At 55.4% G+C, this 18,625-nt stretch overlaps 1 protein-coding gene across 6 annotated transcripts in view; it reads right to left on the bottom strand.

The window, feature by feature from the left end:
- Nucleotides 1-18,625, bottom strand: part of IL6R (interleukin 6 receptor) — a 50,945-nt gene that overhangs the window by 14,136 nt on the left and 18,184 nt on the right. For 5 of the 6 annotated variants that reach the window (XR_015766438.1, XR_015766439.1, XM_088016799.1 and 2 more), the window contains exons 4-9: nucleotides 16,912-17,093; nucleotides 16,458-16,624; nucleotides 15,864-16,005; nucleotides 6,759-6,805; nucleotides 5,542-5,611; nucleotides 2,920-3,013 (exon numbers count right to left, since the gene is read on the bottom strand). Coding sequence is in view for 4 of the 6 variants with exons in the window: in XM_088016799.1 (XP_087872925.1) it covers nucleotides 2,920-3,013; nucleotides 5,542-5,611; nucleotides 6,759-6,805; nucleotides 15,864-16,005; nucleotides 16,458-16,624; nucleotides 16,912-17,093 (702 nt within the window). In the remaining 2 variants the exon portion in view is untranslated. Of the gene's footprint in view, nucleotides 1-562; nucleotides 2,185-2,919; nucleotides 3,014-5,541; nucleotides 5,612-6,758; nucleotides 6,806-15,863; nucleotides 16,006-16,457; nucleotides 16,625-16,911; nucleotides 17,094-18,625 lie in introns of those variants that run through there. The other variant, XM_028090233.2, reaches the window with a different exon arrangement.

Raw genomic sequence — 18,625 nt, 5'->3', positions numbered from 1 at the left:
GGGGGGATGGGTTAGCCTGGTGATGGGTATTAAAGAGGGCACGTTCTGCGTGGAGCACTGGGTGTTATGAACAATGAATCATGGAACACTGCACCAAAACAAATGATGTAATATATGGTGAGTAACATAACAATAAAAAATTTAAAAAAAAAAAGAAATATTTTGAGTGAATGAGACGCTTCCTAAAAATCACTAAGCTCAAAGCGACTTCGAGAGCAGCCAGGCTCGGGGTGTCCACAGTGGGCGCTGCTCTGGCCTGAGTGGGGGTCCGGGTGGGCCAGGGGCTAGAGAGGGTGGGGACTCGCTGCCCGGCCTCATACACCTCAGCCCCTGTGCCTTCTGTCTGCCGCACGTATTTGTGCTTCATGACGTTTTACTTAAAGAAAAGGCTCTGCAGCTAAAACAAAATATTAGAAACATTTAGAACGACTGTCACTCTTTTAAACAAGTGACACAGAGAAACCAAGCCCTAGTGAGAAGACAGCGGACACAGTCACCCCCGTGGCGACCAGGAGTGCCCTGTGTTTTCAGTGGTTTTAAACTATTGGAATGAGACACACAGTTGATTCATGATGATTTAAGCAGGCATGCCCACAGTAAGTCCTCACTCAAGTGCCACTCCATTCCTGATAATTATGCGGAAAAGTAACTCTCCGCTTTGAAAATCCTGTCTCCCGCGCCTCGAGCCGTGAGCCACGGGAGGAGTGCAGGGGGGTGTTGGCTGGGGGAAGCAGCCCAAGTGAGAACACCTGCTTCAGAAGCTGCCACACCTGTTTCCAAAGGCACATTTAAATGTTTTTTAATTGTCACGAATAATGGTGGGAAAATTTTAGGAAATACTATGCTTTGCTTGAGACGCACAATAAATGTATTACCCAGAAAAACACGGTATGACGGGCAGGCAGGCTGTGCGTCAGCCAGCCTGCTACATTCCACCTGCCGTGACGTGGCATCCCGGCGCCTGCCGTGGCTCTCCCAAATTCCCAGCTTCCCCAAGTTTATACACCTTTCTCCACATGTGGGCTTTGGGGACATCACTTGAAATAACTGGCCTGTTCCCAAATACATTTGCTTAACACAAGAGAAAACGGAACCTCACCAGGCTAGGAGACAAACCACTGACGAGCGTCCACACAGGACACTCGCCCCGTCCGCGTCTCCAGGGCACCAGCTGCATAGCAACGAGCCTATGTCCACAAACCGTCCACAGATTGGCAAACAAGGTTCATGAGGAATGGGGTGGTCAGTCCCAACCTAACACTTCTCCACCAGTGGCCCACAGCACACCAAGATGGCGCGGCTTGTTGACAAAGCCGCTGGGCCCACCTGTCAGCCGAGAGCAGGCTAGCCTGGTGGGCAGGGATGCTGGGGACACGGGTTCTAGCCCTGGCTCTGCTAGTAACAAGCTTGCACCCTTGGGCAAGTTATCTCACCTCTCAAAGCTGTTTCCTCATTTGTAAAATTAAAGAATTTGACGAACGGACCCGTAAGGCCCTATCCCAAGAGCATGAGCTTTGGGCTGGAGTTGGTTGTCTCAGCACCAGCTGTCATTACCCCGACCCTCCCAGCTCCCGTCTCATCTGCCGGGTACTCTGTCGGGTCTGTGTGGGTCCCTCAGGAGGCGGCAGGAGGAAGACGGCACGCCGGCACGGCCCCTGTCTGGTCCACACAAGACGGTGAGCTCTCAGCCCCTCCACGAGTGACCTCCACACACGCGGAGCCTTGTCTCCTGCACACACTGCGGGCAACTTGCTCGCCTCTTCCCTGGGGAATCGGAGCGGACACAACCCGGAACACCGTCTGAGACGTCACCTTGCTCAGCTTCCAACCCAGACCACCTTGGTGGCAAAGCCGGTTGAGTCTCTGTGGGGATCCCACAAGTGGGGAAGTCTCTCTACCCCTTCCTCCCCAGACACCCCGAAGCCTCCCGTCACAGTCACCGCAAGAACACTGGAAAGCCACACACGAGGGAGAAGGAGGAGGGGCAGACTGAGGTTCCTCCTGCACTCGTACTCTCTTCGCCGAGGGCCGCCATCCATGCCAGGGCCTGGCCTGACCTCCTTTACGTCTTCTTAGGTCTTCGGCACATGCAAAACCGCAAGGGCCTGCACTACAGTCGTGAGCACGGGGCGTGTTCTTTGCTGCCCCCGTAGGAGGGGTACTGCTGGCTGACGTCCCTGCAAGCTTGGGAACAGGGACAAAACCAATGGCCAACGGGAGAGAGAGAGAGAGAGAGGTGCAGCAACGCGGGCATGGCGCCAACTCACCGGCGCTGGAGGACAGGCCCGGACAGAGCACTGAAAGGTGCCCCTCTAGGTCTGCTTGTTTTGAGCTATGGAATATTCCCAAGGGGGTCTGGCCAGGCACCTCGGACTTGCCTGTTCACAGATTTCCGTGGCGTTTCTCACGTGGCCCTACAACCACGTCGGTATGTGGCTCTTGGAGGACAGGCGAGGTCATATTACACGGCGGCCCCTGAGCCTGAGGGGCTTCCTCGGTGTCTGACAGACGCCGCCCCCTCCGCTTCTATCAAGCAGGCTTCCCAGTCCCTGCGCGCCCCCCAAGTGTTCAACCTCCGAATTCCACAGGGACTGTCACGGCCTCATCTGTGTCGCCCCTACTCGTCGGCAGTGATCCGAACCGTCTACCAAACATGTCCGCCCGGGCTTCTCACAGGCACCTCAAACTCCGCGCCCCCAAGCAGAATCACTGCCCCCTGCCGTCCCCCAGTCTCTGCGGGACTGACACCGCCATCCGCCCAGCTGCCGAGGCCAGAGACTCGAGGGCCACCCTGACTCGCCCCCTCTCCTTCTCCTCATCTAATGTGCCATCCAGTCTCGTCAGTTCTCCCTCTAATATACCCCAAATCAGCCCGAGGAGGAGGAGGGGGCCGCCTCCGGCCGCCCCAGCCCCGCTCACCTCAGGACGATGCCGATGCACAGGAGGGTCCCAAAGGCCAGGCTTCCTCCGGCCACCAGGAAGGCGGGCAGCGGCACCGAAGAAGAGTCTTGCACTAGGAGAATCAGGAGCAGGAAGAGGGAGAGAAACCACTCAGCGGGTACAGTCCAAAGCCGCAAAGGAACCTCCGCCCTAGAGGAGGACACGCTCTGCGAACCAGCAGGCCGCGTGACGGGCTGGCCAGCGCTCTGGCCCCGGCAAATCTGACCCCAGGATCCCACCACTTGGAGCTGCTCCAAGTTTCCGAGCTCCTGTGGCCAGCCGCAGACGCCCACTCAGCGCGGCCTTCCTAGTGGGGTTCAGCCTGTCCCCACAAGGCACAGGGGGTGCAAGACACCGAAGGCTCTGGGGACGTCACCAATGGCAGCCCCACTGAGGACAATGTCAGGAGCTTGGGTTAAATCAAGTTTTCGGGGCGCCTGGGGGGGCTCAGTCGTTGAGCATCTGCCTTCGGCTCAGGTCATAGTCCCAGGGTCCTGGGATCGAGCCCCGCATCGGGCTCCCTGCTCCGCGGGAAGCCTGCTTCTCCCTCTCCCGCTCCCCCTGCTTGTGTTCCCTCTCTCGCTGTCTCTCTCTGTCAAATAAATAAATAATATCTTTAAAAAATAAAAATAAACCAAGTTTTCTCCAATGGGGTGTCATGTCTTACCTGTCCCTCCACTTGGTCCTCAAGCAGCACGGAGCCCAATGCAGGGCTTGAACTCCCGACCCTCAGATCAAGACCTGAGCTGAGACCAAGAGTCGGACACTCAACCGACAGAGCCTCCCAGGAGCCCCTGGATCTTACATTGTAATCATGGGAAAGACAAACGAATGTGTAATACAACCTCAGTAGTGACAGTGAAGAACAGAGTGACAGCAGGGGAGCTCCACCAGATGGGGTGGCTGGGACAGGCCCCCTGACAAGGGGGCATCTGAGCAGAGACCTGGATGTGTAAAGAAGCTGACCTAGTGGAGGTTGGAGGAAGAGCATGCAGGCAGAGCAAAGTAGTACGTGCAAAGGCCCTGAGGTGGGCATGGGCTGAAGAGCAAGGAGGGCAAAGTGAGTGACAGGGAGAATGGGGGAGGCAAGGTCTAAGGATGGGGCCTGACCCCACAGAGACCAGAGCTTGGACGTGCGATCTCAGAGTCACTCTGGCTGCTAGTCGGAAAAGAGTCTGTTGGGGGTTAACAGTGAAAGCCGGGAGACCAGCAGGCAGCTCCTGAAGTCCCACAGGGCAGGGGAGAGCCAATGGCGGAGGGCCCAGGTGCTGTGGTGGTGAGAAGGGCAGCTCCCGGATGTGTCTCCGCTAAGGGACTGGACATGGGCAGGGGTAGAAGAGGGAGCATGCCTGCCCCCCAACCCCCGCCCCAGCTTGAGCAACCCAGCGAATGTGTGCCAGTTACCAAGATGAGGAGGATGGGGGGCGCCTGGGGGTTCAGTCGTTAGGCATCTGCCTCCGGCTCAGGTCATGGTCCCGGGGTCCTGGGATCGGGCCCCGCATCGGGCTCCCTGCTCGGCGGGAAGCCTGCTCCTCCCTCTGCCTCTCCCCCTGCTCATGCTCTCTCTCTCTCTCTCTGTATCTCTGTGTCTCAAATGAATAAATAAAATCTTAAAAAAGAAAAAAAGATGAGGAGAATGGAGAAGAAAAGATTTGGGCCGGCAAGGAGAGGTGGCATCGAGGGTCTGTCTCAGACCTAAGTTTGAGATTTCTAGTGAGCGTCACACCAAGCGGACGGGTCATCCAGGCCGTTGGATAGTTGACTCTGGGTTATCAGACGCGGGATCTGAATTTGGGAGTCATCAGCCCACAGACAGCCTTTTACAGAGATGGGGCTGGACGAGCTCATCCCCCACCGCAGCCCTGGAGCGGCACCCTAGCCTCCCCTCCCTGCCACACCTCCACCACTCAAGGCCACGGAACCTTCTGTGATCCCCAACTGGACATGCCCTGTGGTATTTCTAAGCTGCCCTTTGCTCTACCTCCGCCTCTGTTTGGCCCGAATCCCAGCCCTCTGTTAACTTACACTGGCCTCTTTGTCTGAGAGCCCGAGGGCCCCGCACCCCGGACAGCAGGGGGGAGGGGCTCACTCGCCTTGAGTCCCCAGCCCCAGGCAGTTAGTGGAGCTAACTGGGTAGCCTGCATGGGGGCGGAGGCCAAGGGCCTCCTCAGAAAGCCAAGAGCTGTCAGACGTGGCTGCCCCAGGGCTGAGGCTCCAGAGTCCGGACCCAAGGAGGCCCCGCACGTAGGGCAGACCCGTGACTCTTCCTGGTGCAGATGTTGGTAAGCTCTCCTGGTCTCACAGGTAATAGGGAAGCAGAGCCCTGGAGTCAAGGGCACCCAAAATAAAGGCTTCCCTCAACACGTTTTCCATTTCAGACTCCAGTAACGTTGTCTGTGGCACATGTATTCGTATTCTGGGCCAACTGAGGCACATTTCACTGGTCTGCACCACTCTGCTTATGGTTCCCTCAGCATTTCTGCCGTTGCCCCTTTCCTTCTGCAGACTGGCCTTCTGGTAACATTTCCAAGTCAGAAAGGACTTTCTGCAGACAAGCATTCTGTGCCCCTTAGACCACCAGAAAAAATACCCAGTTCTTACCTGGGAGGCTGGTTGCATTTGCAGGATTTTTAGAGAGATTACTTTCATTGTCCTTGTTAGTAGTCAGTGCCTAAAAGAGAGAGTCCCCCGTCAGCCCGTTTCTGCAGATCCCACCATCATTTGGGTCCCAGCTCAGGCACCCCCTCCAAAACCATCTGCCCTCTGTCTCAGGGACCTCTCCATTCTGACCTGACACACTCAGCATCTGCACTATTGTTTGTACTAGTTGTGTCTATAGTGGGACTTGCCTACTCAAGGTGGGACTTCCTCCCATCTGCCTCTCCACCAAGAGGTGGGGGCGCAGCACCTTCCCCAGAGGAGACTGAACAGACAGGTGAACACAGCACTGTCCCCCAGGTCCCACGCCAGGGCATACGTGCCACCATGTCCTGGGAAAACCACAGACCAGAATCCTGGGCCCATACTCACTAGCTCTGTGACCTTGGGCAGATTTTGGAACCCCTGTGGGTGTCACCTTCTTCCCTTCTAGGCACAGCCATCCTGTGCTCTGAACCTCATTATCATCAGGATGGAACAGGACTGCAGGTGCAAGCCCAGAGCAGAGCACAGCTGAGCCGGCCCCCAGCATCCGTCCCCACGCCCTGGCTCGGGTGGGAGCGACGTGGCCGCACCGCATAGGCTTCCCCCGGAAGCCGCTTCCGCTGGTGCCCAGAGAGCCCTGCAGATATGGGTAAGGAGCAAGGCCCCAGGCTCCCTCCCCGGGCCGCCTAGCTCCAGGAGGCACTGAGCCTCGCGGCTCAGCTGGCCCTTAGCGGACTGAGGGCCACAGGAGGACGTGCAGTTGGATGGGAACTGGATTTTACCCAAAGATTTGTTAAGCAGCTTTGGAGGTAATCCTCCTTCCACAAAATTAAGACACCAGGAGCGCACAGAGGAAGGGCTTGGATGAACTGAATCGGAGTCACGAGCGAGGCCCTCAGTGATGTCCACCAGTCCGGAGGTGAGACAGAAGCCACGAGACCCGGGGGTTCTGCAGGCCAGGCCAGCGCCGCTCCACGCGCCACTACAGCCACAACAGACCTGGGATGTCGAAACTGCCCTCACCCCGTTTTACAGAGGCTTGAAGACGACAGTAACATCCACGGCCACAGCTTCAGTGCAGAGCTGGGATCTGACCCCAATCCGGTCTGGTGCCAGCCCACAGTCCCCACCCCTGGGTGCTGCTGCCCTGACCCCTTGCGAGAACACGAGCTCACCTGTGTGGAGGACGATGCCTCACTCTCAGCTGCAGGGCTCCTGGATTCTGTGGCGGGGGGGGGGGGGAGACTCACTATTAATGATCCACCGACCCTGAAGTCCCATCTGACAGGCCTCAGGAGCAGGGAAGAACTCACTGCCGCGTTATTTAAGAGAGCTTTACGTTAGAAATAACCAAGTAGTCGACCCCAAGGGATTAGTTATAGAAATGAGGATATACCCATATGTTGCAATAGTCTTTAAAAATAAATTAGAAAAGGGGCGCCTGGGTGGCGCACTCAGTCGAGTGCCCCACTCTTGGTTTCGGCTCAGGTCATGATCTCAGGGTCGTGAGATCGAGCCTCACACAGGGCTCCACACTCAGTGGAGCCTGCTTAAGATTCCCTCTCTCCCTCTCCCTCTCCCCCTCCTCCTGCTCACATTCTCTCTCTCTCTCTCGCAAATAAAATCTTTAAAATAAATAAATAAATAAATTAGAAAAACATTGAGGATATAATGTATGAAAAACACAAGACAAAGAAAGGCTCATGTGGTCTGATCCAAAGTCCCTAAAGAAACGTATTTATATCATTATTTACTGAGTAGTATACTATACACCATAACACACTCACACACAGGAAAAAAGACAAGGACACATCACCAGATATAAGCATTATTTTTTAAAGATTTTATTTATTTATTCATGAGAGACAGAGAGAGAAGCAGAGGGAGAAGCAGGCTTCCCGTGGAGCAGGGAGCCCGATGCGGGACTCGATCCCAGGACCCCGGGACCATGACCTGAGCCGAAGGCAGATGCTTAACCATCTGAGCCACCCAGCCGCCCAAGCACTGTTAACATTTTAATGTTCTCCTACTCACCTTTTTGCAACAAAAAAATATTTAAACAAGTTCTCATCTGCCTGGGTGGGTTTGGTAGGCTTGACCCAAGAAGGGACGTGATTCGGGCACACACACGAGCACCCCCCCTCCTGAGAGCATTATTTCTGCAGAAACCGCCCCCCGCCCCCGGGGCGCCTGGGTGGCTCAGTCGTTAGGCGTCTGCCTTTGGCTCAGGTCATGGTCCCAGGGTCCTGGGATAGAGCCCCGCATCGGGCTCCCTGCTCCGCGGGAAGCCTGCTTCTCCCTCTCCCACTCCCCCTGCTTGTGTTCCCTCTCTCACTGTGTCTCTCTCTGTCAAATAAATAAATAAAATAAAATAAAATAAAATAAAGAAACCGCCCCCCCACCGCCAGCAGCAGGGGGTCAAGCATCGAAGCAAGAGCATGAATGCGAGGCCAGGCTCTGTGGCAAATGTGAGCCCAAGGGACTCAGAGCTGAACTGTGACAGGCAACGGGTGGAATGTTCTGGATTTTAAAATATTTTCTTTTCAGTCCATCATTTTTCCATCAAGAAGTTAAAAATACCACAGAAGTAGTTTACGCAAAGATGTGGAGCCTCCCTGAAGCAGGAGTAGAATAAGGGACAGGGGAGAGGGTGGTACTGCTTTCTCCTCGGAGAGAATTTCCAGCAGGACTGTGCCACCCCCAGGAGGGGAGGAAACCGCACACTAGCAGCCTGGAGCAGACAGCAGAGCATGTCCACCCTCCCCACTGTACAGAGGAAACAGAGTCCCAGAGTGGTAAAGCTACTTGCCCAAGATCACACAGCAAATCAGCCCCAAACCAGCCTTGGGGACTGGGAAGGACCCTGCCTGATTCCTTGGTGTTCCTCCCTAGCCAAGAACAGGTAGACTCACAGCAGGGGTGAAGCAAGGATGAGCAGAGGGTACAGGGTACGAATGAAAGCAAACACCAGGAGTCGGGGGCAGCCCTACCCAGGGGATACGGTTGACCCCAGATGGCCATTGGATGCAGGGCCTCCCACACTCAGCCACACTCAGCATCATCTGTGGGCTTTGGGGTCCCATCCTTGACCTACGGCCTCAGAACCTTGGGGATGGGACCCAGACATCAGGCAGTTTTAAAGGCTCTCCAAATCCAGAGAGATGATCAGTTAGAAGGGGAGACCCATCCAGTTTCTACCCTCAGCTCTGATCCCCAACATGGCATGTGGTCCAGAGAAGGATGTTTAACTGTTGATGGCTTAGATTTCCGAGTATAAAGTGGAAATTTTATCTCAACCCAGAATGAATACAGTTTTTCTAATGCATAAGAAAATTAAGTCTTACATAATAAGACTTTTTAAAAACGCCCGAGATGACCATGGGGACCCGATTCAGACCATCATGTCCCCAGAGATGGAAGGTAAAGCAACTTTTGCATTGTTGTGAATAATAATCACTTCACTTGGCAGACGAAGAGACCAGGGCTCAAGGGACGTTAGGTGACTGCGACTAGGGAAGCTAGCACCAGCCTTTGTGGGCAGGTCTCTACGCCAGATCCAGGCTCCTCGGCCCGAGGCTCCGTTCCACCACAGGCTCCCAGGGCCCCCGTGTGGAGCTCCGTCTCACAAAGACACCGAGGCTCAGAAAGGGAGCACATATTTTTTCTGTTTCGGCAAAAGTATTTCATATTTCCTAAAGTCTCCCTTCAGCTGGCATGTTGGGTGAAGGAGGGGAAGGAACAGACAGCCACAGGCCCTCGTGTGCCTGGAAATGACTTGTGGCAACAAAAGCACACCAACTGTAATGATCTCCAGCATTTACTGAGCGCCTACTATGTGCCAATCTCCCCACCTGGCATGGATCAATCTCTGTAGTCTCCGCAACAATACTCTGAGACAGTATCATGATTTCCCCACTTTACAGATGGGCAAACTGAGGCACGGGGAGGTTAAAGAATGTGTCCAAAGTTTTGTAAGAAATAAGTCTTTCAGGCTCTAAGAATGAACTTCTTTTTTTTTTTTTTTTTTAAGATTAACTTATTTATTGGAGAGAGCAAAAGCAGGGGGAGGGGCAGAGGGAGAGAGAATCTCCAGCCGACTCCTGGCTGAGCACGGAGCTCGCCAATCTCCTGACCCTGAGATCACAACCTGAGCTGAAATCAAGAGGAACGCTTATCTGACCACACCACCCAGATGCCCCTGGGCTTTTTTTTTTATTTTTAAAACCATCTCTAGGTTGAGCATTCCTCAGATTCAGAGACTCTATCTTACTCATCTTTGTGAACCTAGAACTTAACACATCTTTCTGAAAAACTGTGTAGTTAGTAAAATTTCTACTATGGAAAAGCACTTAGGGAAGACTATTTGAAACATTAAATGTAGTTGCCGCTGCGTGTTTTCCTTGTACGGACTATTTCCAAGATTAGAGGAGGTACTTTCATTTTCATAACAAAATGAATGAATGACAAGATTGAGAGACCACATGTGAGGGTTTTTTCTTTTTTCCCACACGAGTTTTCAAAAACAAGGAACTCATCTCCATTAACTTGAGGACAGGTTTGAGTTCATTTGCTTGGGTTTTAGGATAGAGAAATGCAATATAAAAGATGGCAGAGGTCTTCATGACAGATAAATGATCTTGGCCAAGACACTGAACATCTCCTAGACATTCCGAGCAAGGTGGCTGGCTTCCTCCCAGACACACCTACGCTGAAAGGAGCACCTGCCTGGCACATAATAGCTTAAACACTGACCTGACTCCCAGCATTAGGAACAAAGAACATAACGGGCCCCGGGGATGTGATGCCCAGCATGATGACCATGACTAATAGTACTGCATTGCATATTTGAAAGTTGCTAGGAGAGTGGACTTTAAAAGTCGTCATCACAACAAAAAGAAATTTGTAACTATGCGTGTGGTAACGGATGCTACGCAAACTTAATGTGATCAAACGGATGCTAAGTAGACTTAATGTGATCACCATTCAGCAACAGAAATATCAAATCATTAAGGTGTACACCTGAAACTAATACCATGTTATATGCCGATTACATTTCAATATGGATAAAAAATGAGGGGGGGCAGAGAACAGAAAACATTTTTTTCTAACTGTTTATATATTGTGAGCAGTTAAGGGCAGGGCTCGGGGGCAGGAGTACAGAGAGGGAAACAGGAGTGAGCCAGAATAAAAAGCAGAAAAACAAAGAAAAAGAGGTGGAGGGTGGTGGCAGAGAGGTGAGGTGACTGGGAGATAGGGATGAACCCCAGCACCGGAGCAGGAAGGGGGCAGGGGGCGGGCTTCTGGCACAGCTTCCAACTCGGGGTTCCCTCACTGCTTCACACCTGCAAACCACCCGCCAGAAAGTCAACCACGGCTCCCCTCCGAGCAGACACCAAACCCTCAGGGAGGAACTGCTCCTGCGGAGCAGTCAGTCACCCCCGCTGATCTGCAGGGAAGCCCGCTGCTCCGGGGCCAGAGCGGAAAACTGGCCCAAAGGCTGCAGGACCCCCGCGCGGCCCACGCGGCCCTCTCTTCTTTTATGAAATAATGGTAACAGTAAATGCCAATTGCTAGTTTTTACTTAACTGTTTATGTCCTTACTTAGGAAAATTAAAAGTTGGCAACCTTATATGGTTCCCAAAGACAGCGGAATCCCAGGGCCCAGGACCTGGCGAGTTAGAGCAGCACACTGGTGACTGCGGCCAGGCCGGGCGTGCGAGCGTGTGTGCGCGTGTGTGAGCGTGTGTGCGCGTGTGCGGCCAGGCCGGGCGTGCGAGCGTGTGTGCGCGCGTGCGAGCATGTGTGCGTGCGTGCGGCCAGGCCGGGCGTGCGAGCGTGTGTGCGCGTGTGCGGCCAGGCCGGGCGTGCGAGCGTGTGTGCGCGCGTGCAAGCATGTGTGCGTGCGTGCGGCCAGGCCGGGCGTGCGAGCGTGTGTGCGCGCGTGTGTGGCCAGGCCGGGCGTGTGAGCGTGTGTGCGCGTGTGCGAGCGTGTGTGCACGTGTACGGCCAGGCCGGGCGTGCGAGCGTGTGTGCGCGTGTGTGCGGCCAGGCCGGTTTCTGTGTGTGTGTGTGTGTGTGTGCGTGTGCGGCCAGGCCGGTTTCTGTGTGTGTGTGTGTGTGCGTGTGCGGCCAGGCCAGGTGTGCACATGCATGTGTGGCCGGGCCCGCTTCAGGTCCGCGGGAGGGCGGCGAGCAAGGGGCCAGGCATGGGAAGAGGGCCTGTCAGGAGCGGGGCTGAGTGCTGCAGGCACAGTCTCTCCAGAAACATGTGCTCAGGGGTTCTTGAAGGTGCAGACTTTCCCTCTTGGGACAGAAGCAGGGGGCTGGAGGGTCTGAGCTCTGGGCACCCCAAGGCCGGCCAGTGCTACTTGTTTCCTGAGCGTGGGTGAGCAGTGGGTGAGCAGGTCGAAGGGTTTGTGTGCAGCAAGACATAACCCGCTTATCCTCGCGGGCTTCGCAGGCCCCTGGCCCACACTCTCTTTGCTGAGGGGCTCTGGGGAGCCCAGGCTTGCTCAAGGTCACCCCGTGAGAGCTGAGGGAGGAGGGGTCTGGAGAAGCCCTCCCACAGCCTCCACGCTGTGACCCCTCCTTGCGGCCAGACATCAGGGGCAGCTCACCATGCATCAGGTGCTGTCGGGGGGACGGCCTTACTGGCTGAAGCACCCCCCGCTCCAGCCCTCTCCACCATCCACTCCACCCTCAAGCAGACTTTCCAAGGCCAGCTGCACCTGCCCCGCCCGGTCCTGTGACTCACACACCTGTGCTCCAGCCTCACCCAAAGCCCCCTTTCCACCTGCCACACAGATAGCCTATAATCCCCATCTCTATGGGGACGCTCCCACACTCCCTCCACCACACGACTCAAAAACCTCCTCCCATGAAGCTTTTCCTGCTCTCTCTGGGCCCCCCAGGAGCGGGGTGCCTCACAGCCTGCCAACACTACAGTCGGGCAAACACCCCCTGCACACTCCACAACCCCTGGGAAAGTTCCTCCACACCGCCCATCCCCCTTGAGCGGCTCCGGGTCGGTGTCCAGTAGTGGTCCCGGGACACCGACGGCCTGCCTCCTGTCACCCCAGGAACGAAGCAACACTGCATCACTAATGCCCCCAACTGCTGATGCACCACTATTCCTGAAGGATGTTTTCTCTTTGCGCTCATAAAAGCTTTTGCAAGGGGTCTCCGTCCTGGCCATCTTGGCAGTTGCCCTTGGGGTGGGGAACAAAAAAGTCACTGGAGTCAATCATCTGTAGGCTCCAACATTTCAGGAAAAGGGGACGGTGTGTGCCTGGCCCCAAGCAGACCCTAAAGATGAGCAGACAGGCAGAGAGAAAGACTGGCCGTCCCCGTCAGCACCTGCCTGGCCTGGGGTCACGGGGGACAAAGCGCCACGCACGTCAGCCCACGCTGGGGCCCGCCACACCAGGGGCAGCTCATGTGGAAGAGAGCGCAGAGGGCACACCCAGCGGCCGCCCATCCAGACAAGTCTGCTATCACGAGGGGCAGGCCAGAACAGACTGGTGAAAAGTAAATCATGCAAAGTATTTCTTTAATAAAACTGGCCAGAGCTTGTTTTAAAAACAAACAACTCTCCGAAGGGAACAAGACAGATCACAGCATCATCCCCCTGATACATGACAGGGCTAAGGCTCTGAGAGGTCCTACAGCTTGACTCCCCAGTCCAGCGTGCTTCCACAAGCCCTGGGCCCCCCAGAGGTCACCAACCCCACGCTGAGGCTGGGAGGCAAGAAAAGCCTGCATCTTCAGGTCCTGGGGGTTGGGAAGCCCACTGGTGCCCCAAACAGCCAAGGAACTGCACTGTCAGTAAAACTCACTAAACTTCACTCTCCAGAGGTGCTCCCCAATCTCCAACCTCAGCCCCTCACATAAGCCACCCAAGCTCCTCTGGCTCTGCCCTCAGCCGGGGGGCGGCGGGGAGAAGAGGAAGGCAGCCAGTTTCTCTCTTGGGCACATTTGCCACTGGCTTTGAGGACCCCCCAAAACCACCCGTGCACAGGATGGGGTTCTTGAATGCTTCAGCTGCTTATGAGAGGAGATACGTGTCCTGTCTGAGCCTCCGCGGGTCACTCCAGCAAGGCACAGAAGCCTAGCAGCCCGAAGCTGAACAGTGAGAGCCTGGACCCAGTGCTGGCCAGGTGGCCCAGGTGCACCGTCTCCCACTGTGGGGGGCGATGTCAATAATGTCAAGAAGGACATCCACAAAGGAGACCAGGTTCAGAGGAAGGTAGCAGACCGGTAAGGAACCCACAGGCCATCCCACACAGCAGCCTGGGAAGAGACACCCGAGCAGACACGGGTCCTCTGGGAGTCCCGGAGAACTTTGGGAGAGCAGACCAGCAGCCTTGTCTCAAGTTACCCCAGAAGACAAGGTGGGGTTCACATGGGAAAGAACTTTCTTTTTTTTTTTTAAGATTTATTTATTTGAGAGAGCGAGAATGAGAGAGAGCACATGAGAGGGAAGAGGGTCAGAGGGAGAAGCAGGCTCCTTGCCGAGCAGGGAGCCTGATGCGGGACTCGATCCCGGGACTCTGGGATCATGACCTGAGCCGAAGGCAGTTGCTCAACCAACTGAGCCACCCAGGCGCCCGAAAGAACTTTCTTCTTGAGCAGACATTTCTCCAAGGAAGACATACAAATGGCCAGAAGCACATAAAAAGATACTCAACATCACTATTCATTATGGAAATGCAAATCAACCTCACAATACCACTTCACACCCAGTAGGATGCTATTATCAAAGAACAAACACACGAAACACAGAAAATCCCAAGTGTGAAGGAGGATGTGATTGGACCCCTGGGCATTGCTGAAGAGAATGTAAAATGGTGCAGCCATGGTGGAAAACAGTGTGGTAGTTCCTCAAAAAATTAAAAATAAAACTGTATGAGGTAGCAATTTCCCTTCTGGGTATTTACTCAAAATATCTGAAAGCAGGGCCCCAAACAGATACTTGTACAGCGGTGTTCACTACAGCGTCTGCCACGGCATCCAGAAAGTGGAAGCAACTCAAGTGTCTGTCCACAGATCAGTGGACAGGCAACACGTGGTCCATCATGCACGAATATTCCACAGCCTCAAAGAGGAAGGAAACCCGGACATTTGCTACAACAGGGATGAACCTGGAGGACATCACGCTGCGTGGAATAGACCCGTCTCCAAAAGGCAACCACCATTTGATTCCACTTACATGAGGAGTGACTCTCAGAGACAGAGAGCAGGTGGTGGTCCCCTCCGTGTTTGTTGGGGACAAAGTTTCAGTTCTGCAGGATGGAGAGTTCTGGGAGTGGATGGGGGGACGGCTGCACAACAGCAAAATTGTCCTTAACACCACTGAACAGATACTTAAAAATGGCTACAGTGGTAAAAATTAAGTTACATATATTTTACCATGATTCAACGTTTTTTAAAGACAAAGAAAGAACTTTCCAACAAAACAGAATTTCGGGGGCGCCTGGGTGGCTCAGTCATTAAGCATCTGCCTTCGGCTCAGCTGATGGTCCCAGGGTCCCAGGGTCCCAGGATCGAGCCCCGCATCGGGCTCTACCCCTCCCCCCTGCTCATGATCTCTCTCTCACACTCTCTCTCTAATAAATAAATTTTTAAAATCTTAAAAAAAAATTTCAGCAGTTAAAAAAAACACATTAATCATGCAGTTACAAAACAACACATTTTTGGAAAATATTTGATAACATGAGAATGCTCACAGTATTCTCCACACACACACACACACACACACGCACGCACGCATGCAAATGTACTTAGAAAAACAAAAGAAGCATGCTAAAATATTCTCACTGGTTTTCTCGAGGTGGTAAAGATACTGATAATAATTATTTTTCATACATTTGTGGAATTTTTCATGGTCTATATCAAGCACAGTAATTTCAGTAATTCCCCAAAGGAAATTATTATCACCTTTAACATCTTTTAGTAACTGTGGTACACCAAACACAGCTACAAATTCTTTGTGGTTCCTCCCATCAAGCTGTGGAGTGACTTCCCCCGCCTGCGCCTCTGTGGCCGGCAGGAAGGTGATGGCGACAGGGAGAGCCGAAGGCCCCAGCTGCCACCAGCACCGCAAGTCAGACCGGCACCTGGTGTCGCAGGTCTGGGCGGGAACTGCCTACCTGGCTTCCTTCCAAAATCTTGAGCGGATACATGGTTGCTGTTTCAGCACCGCTTTGGGGGTGACTTGCTACACAGCCACAAAGCTGAAACATCCCCCCGCCACGCCCACCATGCCACGCCCACCACAGTACCTGTCCAGGGGGTGCCCGTGGCCTCCTGGCTCCACGAGCTCCAGGAGCCGTGCCCAAACTCCTCCCGTGCCCGGAGCTGCACCACGTGCTGCATGCCTCTCCAGGCATCGTAGATGATGCAGTGGTGCTGGAGCTCCTGGACCTGCAGGCAGGGGGCACAGCGACAGTGGGGTGAGGCCTGGGGGGCGCTCTGGTCAGGCAGCCCTTGACCACCCTGCCCTCCAGCTGCATGCTCTCTCAGGTCCAGGGAGTGAGAGCTCCAGGCTGCACAGAGATGCTCAGAGCCTCAGGGCGCGATGGGGCTCCCCTGGGCCCAGGCGGTGGAAGCTGTAAGTCCTGCCCACAGAACCCTGCAGGCCACGCCCTCAACCCACGTGAGGCCCAACTGCCTGGCGCGGTCCTGTGCGTCCTCTCAGACAGGCCTGTGATCATCGTTCCTATTTGCTGCACGAGACAACCAAGGCTCAGGAGTCAGAGACTCCCCCAAGGCCTGCAGGCTGAGTCACAGAGCAGCACCCAGAACCATGTTTTCCGTTCCAGTAACCCTGAGTACCCCGCCACACTCTGCTGTCCAGAAGTGAAAGAAGAATTTACCATCCACGTGGTGAATGTCTGTGACCGTTCAGCCCGGTAACGGAGCTCAAACTGCAGCCTGTAGAAATAGGAGTTCCAGGAGGGGGGGTCTTTCCAGGTGACACTGAGCCAGCGGGGGTTTCCGTCCACAGCAGTGACAGTGACGTTGGCAGGCGGGTCAGGCTGCACTGTGGGGGAGGAGAGCAGGCTCCCATGCGGCAGCGAGTGTGGTGCACGTCCCCCCAAAACAGGCAGCACCCCACCCCAGCGCCCAGACCACTTCCCCGTGCCATCTTGCCAGGGCCCCCGTCCACCTGCCAGGCCCCTGGCAAAGGAAGCCCCAAAAGGCACCGGCTCAGCAAACCACAGCACCAGCCCCACCCAGCCCCTCCCAGCCCCCCACCCCGAGCATCTATGAGGGGCCATCAGAGGGCACGGGGGCGTCGAGGCTGGGGTACTGGGAGAGCTTACTCACAGATTCCGTAGCCCTCAAACGTGTGGGGTTTGCTGGACTTGCTCCCAGCGCTGTTGCTGACGCACAGGGACACGACATACAAGGAGTTGTCCCCCTCCGGGACCTCCAGCAAGCAGGAGAACTTCCGGGGCCCCTGGGAATACGGGCATGGCTCCTGGGCGTCCGCCAGCGGGCCGCTCCGGCTGTGGACACGGGACGACGGGACAGGATCGCCACCAGCGTCTGCCCTTATTCGGGGTGGGGGAGGGCAACAGAGCCAAAGCGCTCCACGCTCAGCAGCACTTAGTAGGTCTTGTGATTTCAGTCAATTATCAAACGTCACCAAGCCTCTGTTTTCTCATTTGAAAATGGGAACGTTAGTAATACCCACGTCACAGGGGTTCGTTAGGATTCACTGACAACGGAGTGACACATCAAGGCTAGTGCCTGGCCCGGCAGTCAAAATGCTGAGCTAAAAAGCACACTCGGCCCCTGAGGCACTGGATAGGGGAGCCTCCCAGCCTCGTCCCAATGCAGGTGCCGCAAGGGGTCTGGAGAGGCCTCATCCCTGGCCTCAAGCCTCTAAGGAAATGCCTTGCCCTCGGGGGACAAGGGCAGCCAGGGGAACAGCCAAGCACAGGGCTCACAGGCTCCCCGAGGAGGTGGGAGCGTTTCCAGCCGATGGGCCCGGGAAAGACTTCTGGGTGGCCACAGATATTCAAGGTGAGTCAGACACGGCCCCACCTGGCCCACTTACAACATGTGTGGGCGCGGGAGGTGCCGCAGCCACTCGCCCTGCCTCTGGGGCCACAGATCACTGCTGACTCAGGTGTAGACCCCGGGCCCAGAACAAACTCTTTCCCTCTGGGCAGCCTGCTCCTCCGTTCCCAGGGGGAGTTAGCGCCTCCATCCCACCTAACGCTGAGGAGGTGGGTTGCCAGGGAGGGCTTGAAGATGGGCATCTCTCCAGCAGTCCCAGTAAGTACCGAGCCCAGGGCAGGTGCTGGGGAAGAACGGGTGAGGCAGCCTGGCGGGGCGAGGCTGTAACGTGCACGCACACACCTCTTCCCTGAGGACTATGAACCTCCCCCCGCCCAGGCACAGGGTCCCCAGGTGCAGCTCCACTCCGCTTCCTCAGTCCAGGACAGGGGAGGTGCCATGGGGACGCGTGCACCCGCCAAGTGTGCCACCCGAACCGGCTTTCTGTGGCTGGTCTGGGTGGCCGCCAGCCACGGTGCAGCACACCCTGTCTGGGGACAAGCACCCTCCAGGTCCCAGACAATTACACCCACAACCCAGCTTTGGGTTCTGGTGGGTTCCAGTTCTCCCTATGGGCAGCAGTGCCCTTTGCAGATGAACAATGTGCACAGTTCTGCACAGAGACCAGGCCTGACAACTCTGCAGACAGACACCATGGAAACCAACTGCCTGCTTAAGTCACTGCTCAGATTTTTGACACTGACGACCCACAGCTCAAACTCCATTACAGACACCTGGACGGAGGGGCCCTGCGCTGGGGCTGGGGGCTCGTGTGTTTTCAGCAGCTCCCCGCTCCTCACAGCCATCCTGGGCTCCTCCCAGGCCCAGCTTCGGGTCCCACACCTACCCTCTCCCCGCCCCAGCCCACTGCTCTCAAGGCCTGTTTAGGGGAAAGAGCCTGACAAAGGGCTCCCACCGTCAAGACTACTGAGGAGCTCTTGCCCTCACAGGGGCACCTCTGCATCTTCTTCACAGC

This window comes from Eumetopias jubatus, unplaced genomic scaffold, assembly GCF_037043125.1.
Source record: "Eumetopias jubatus isolate StellerSeaLion01/CBP00866 unplaced genomic scaffold, mEumJub1_p1.0 scaffold_12, whole genome shotgun sequence".
Taxonomy (NCBI): Eukaryota; Metazoa; Chordata; class Mammalia; order Carnivora; family Otariidae; genus Eumetopias; species Eumetopias jubatus.
This window is presented reverse-complemented; position numbering and strand designations above follow the sequence as displayed.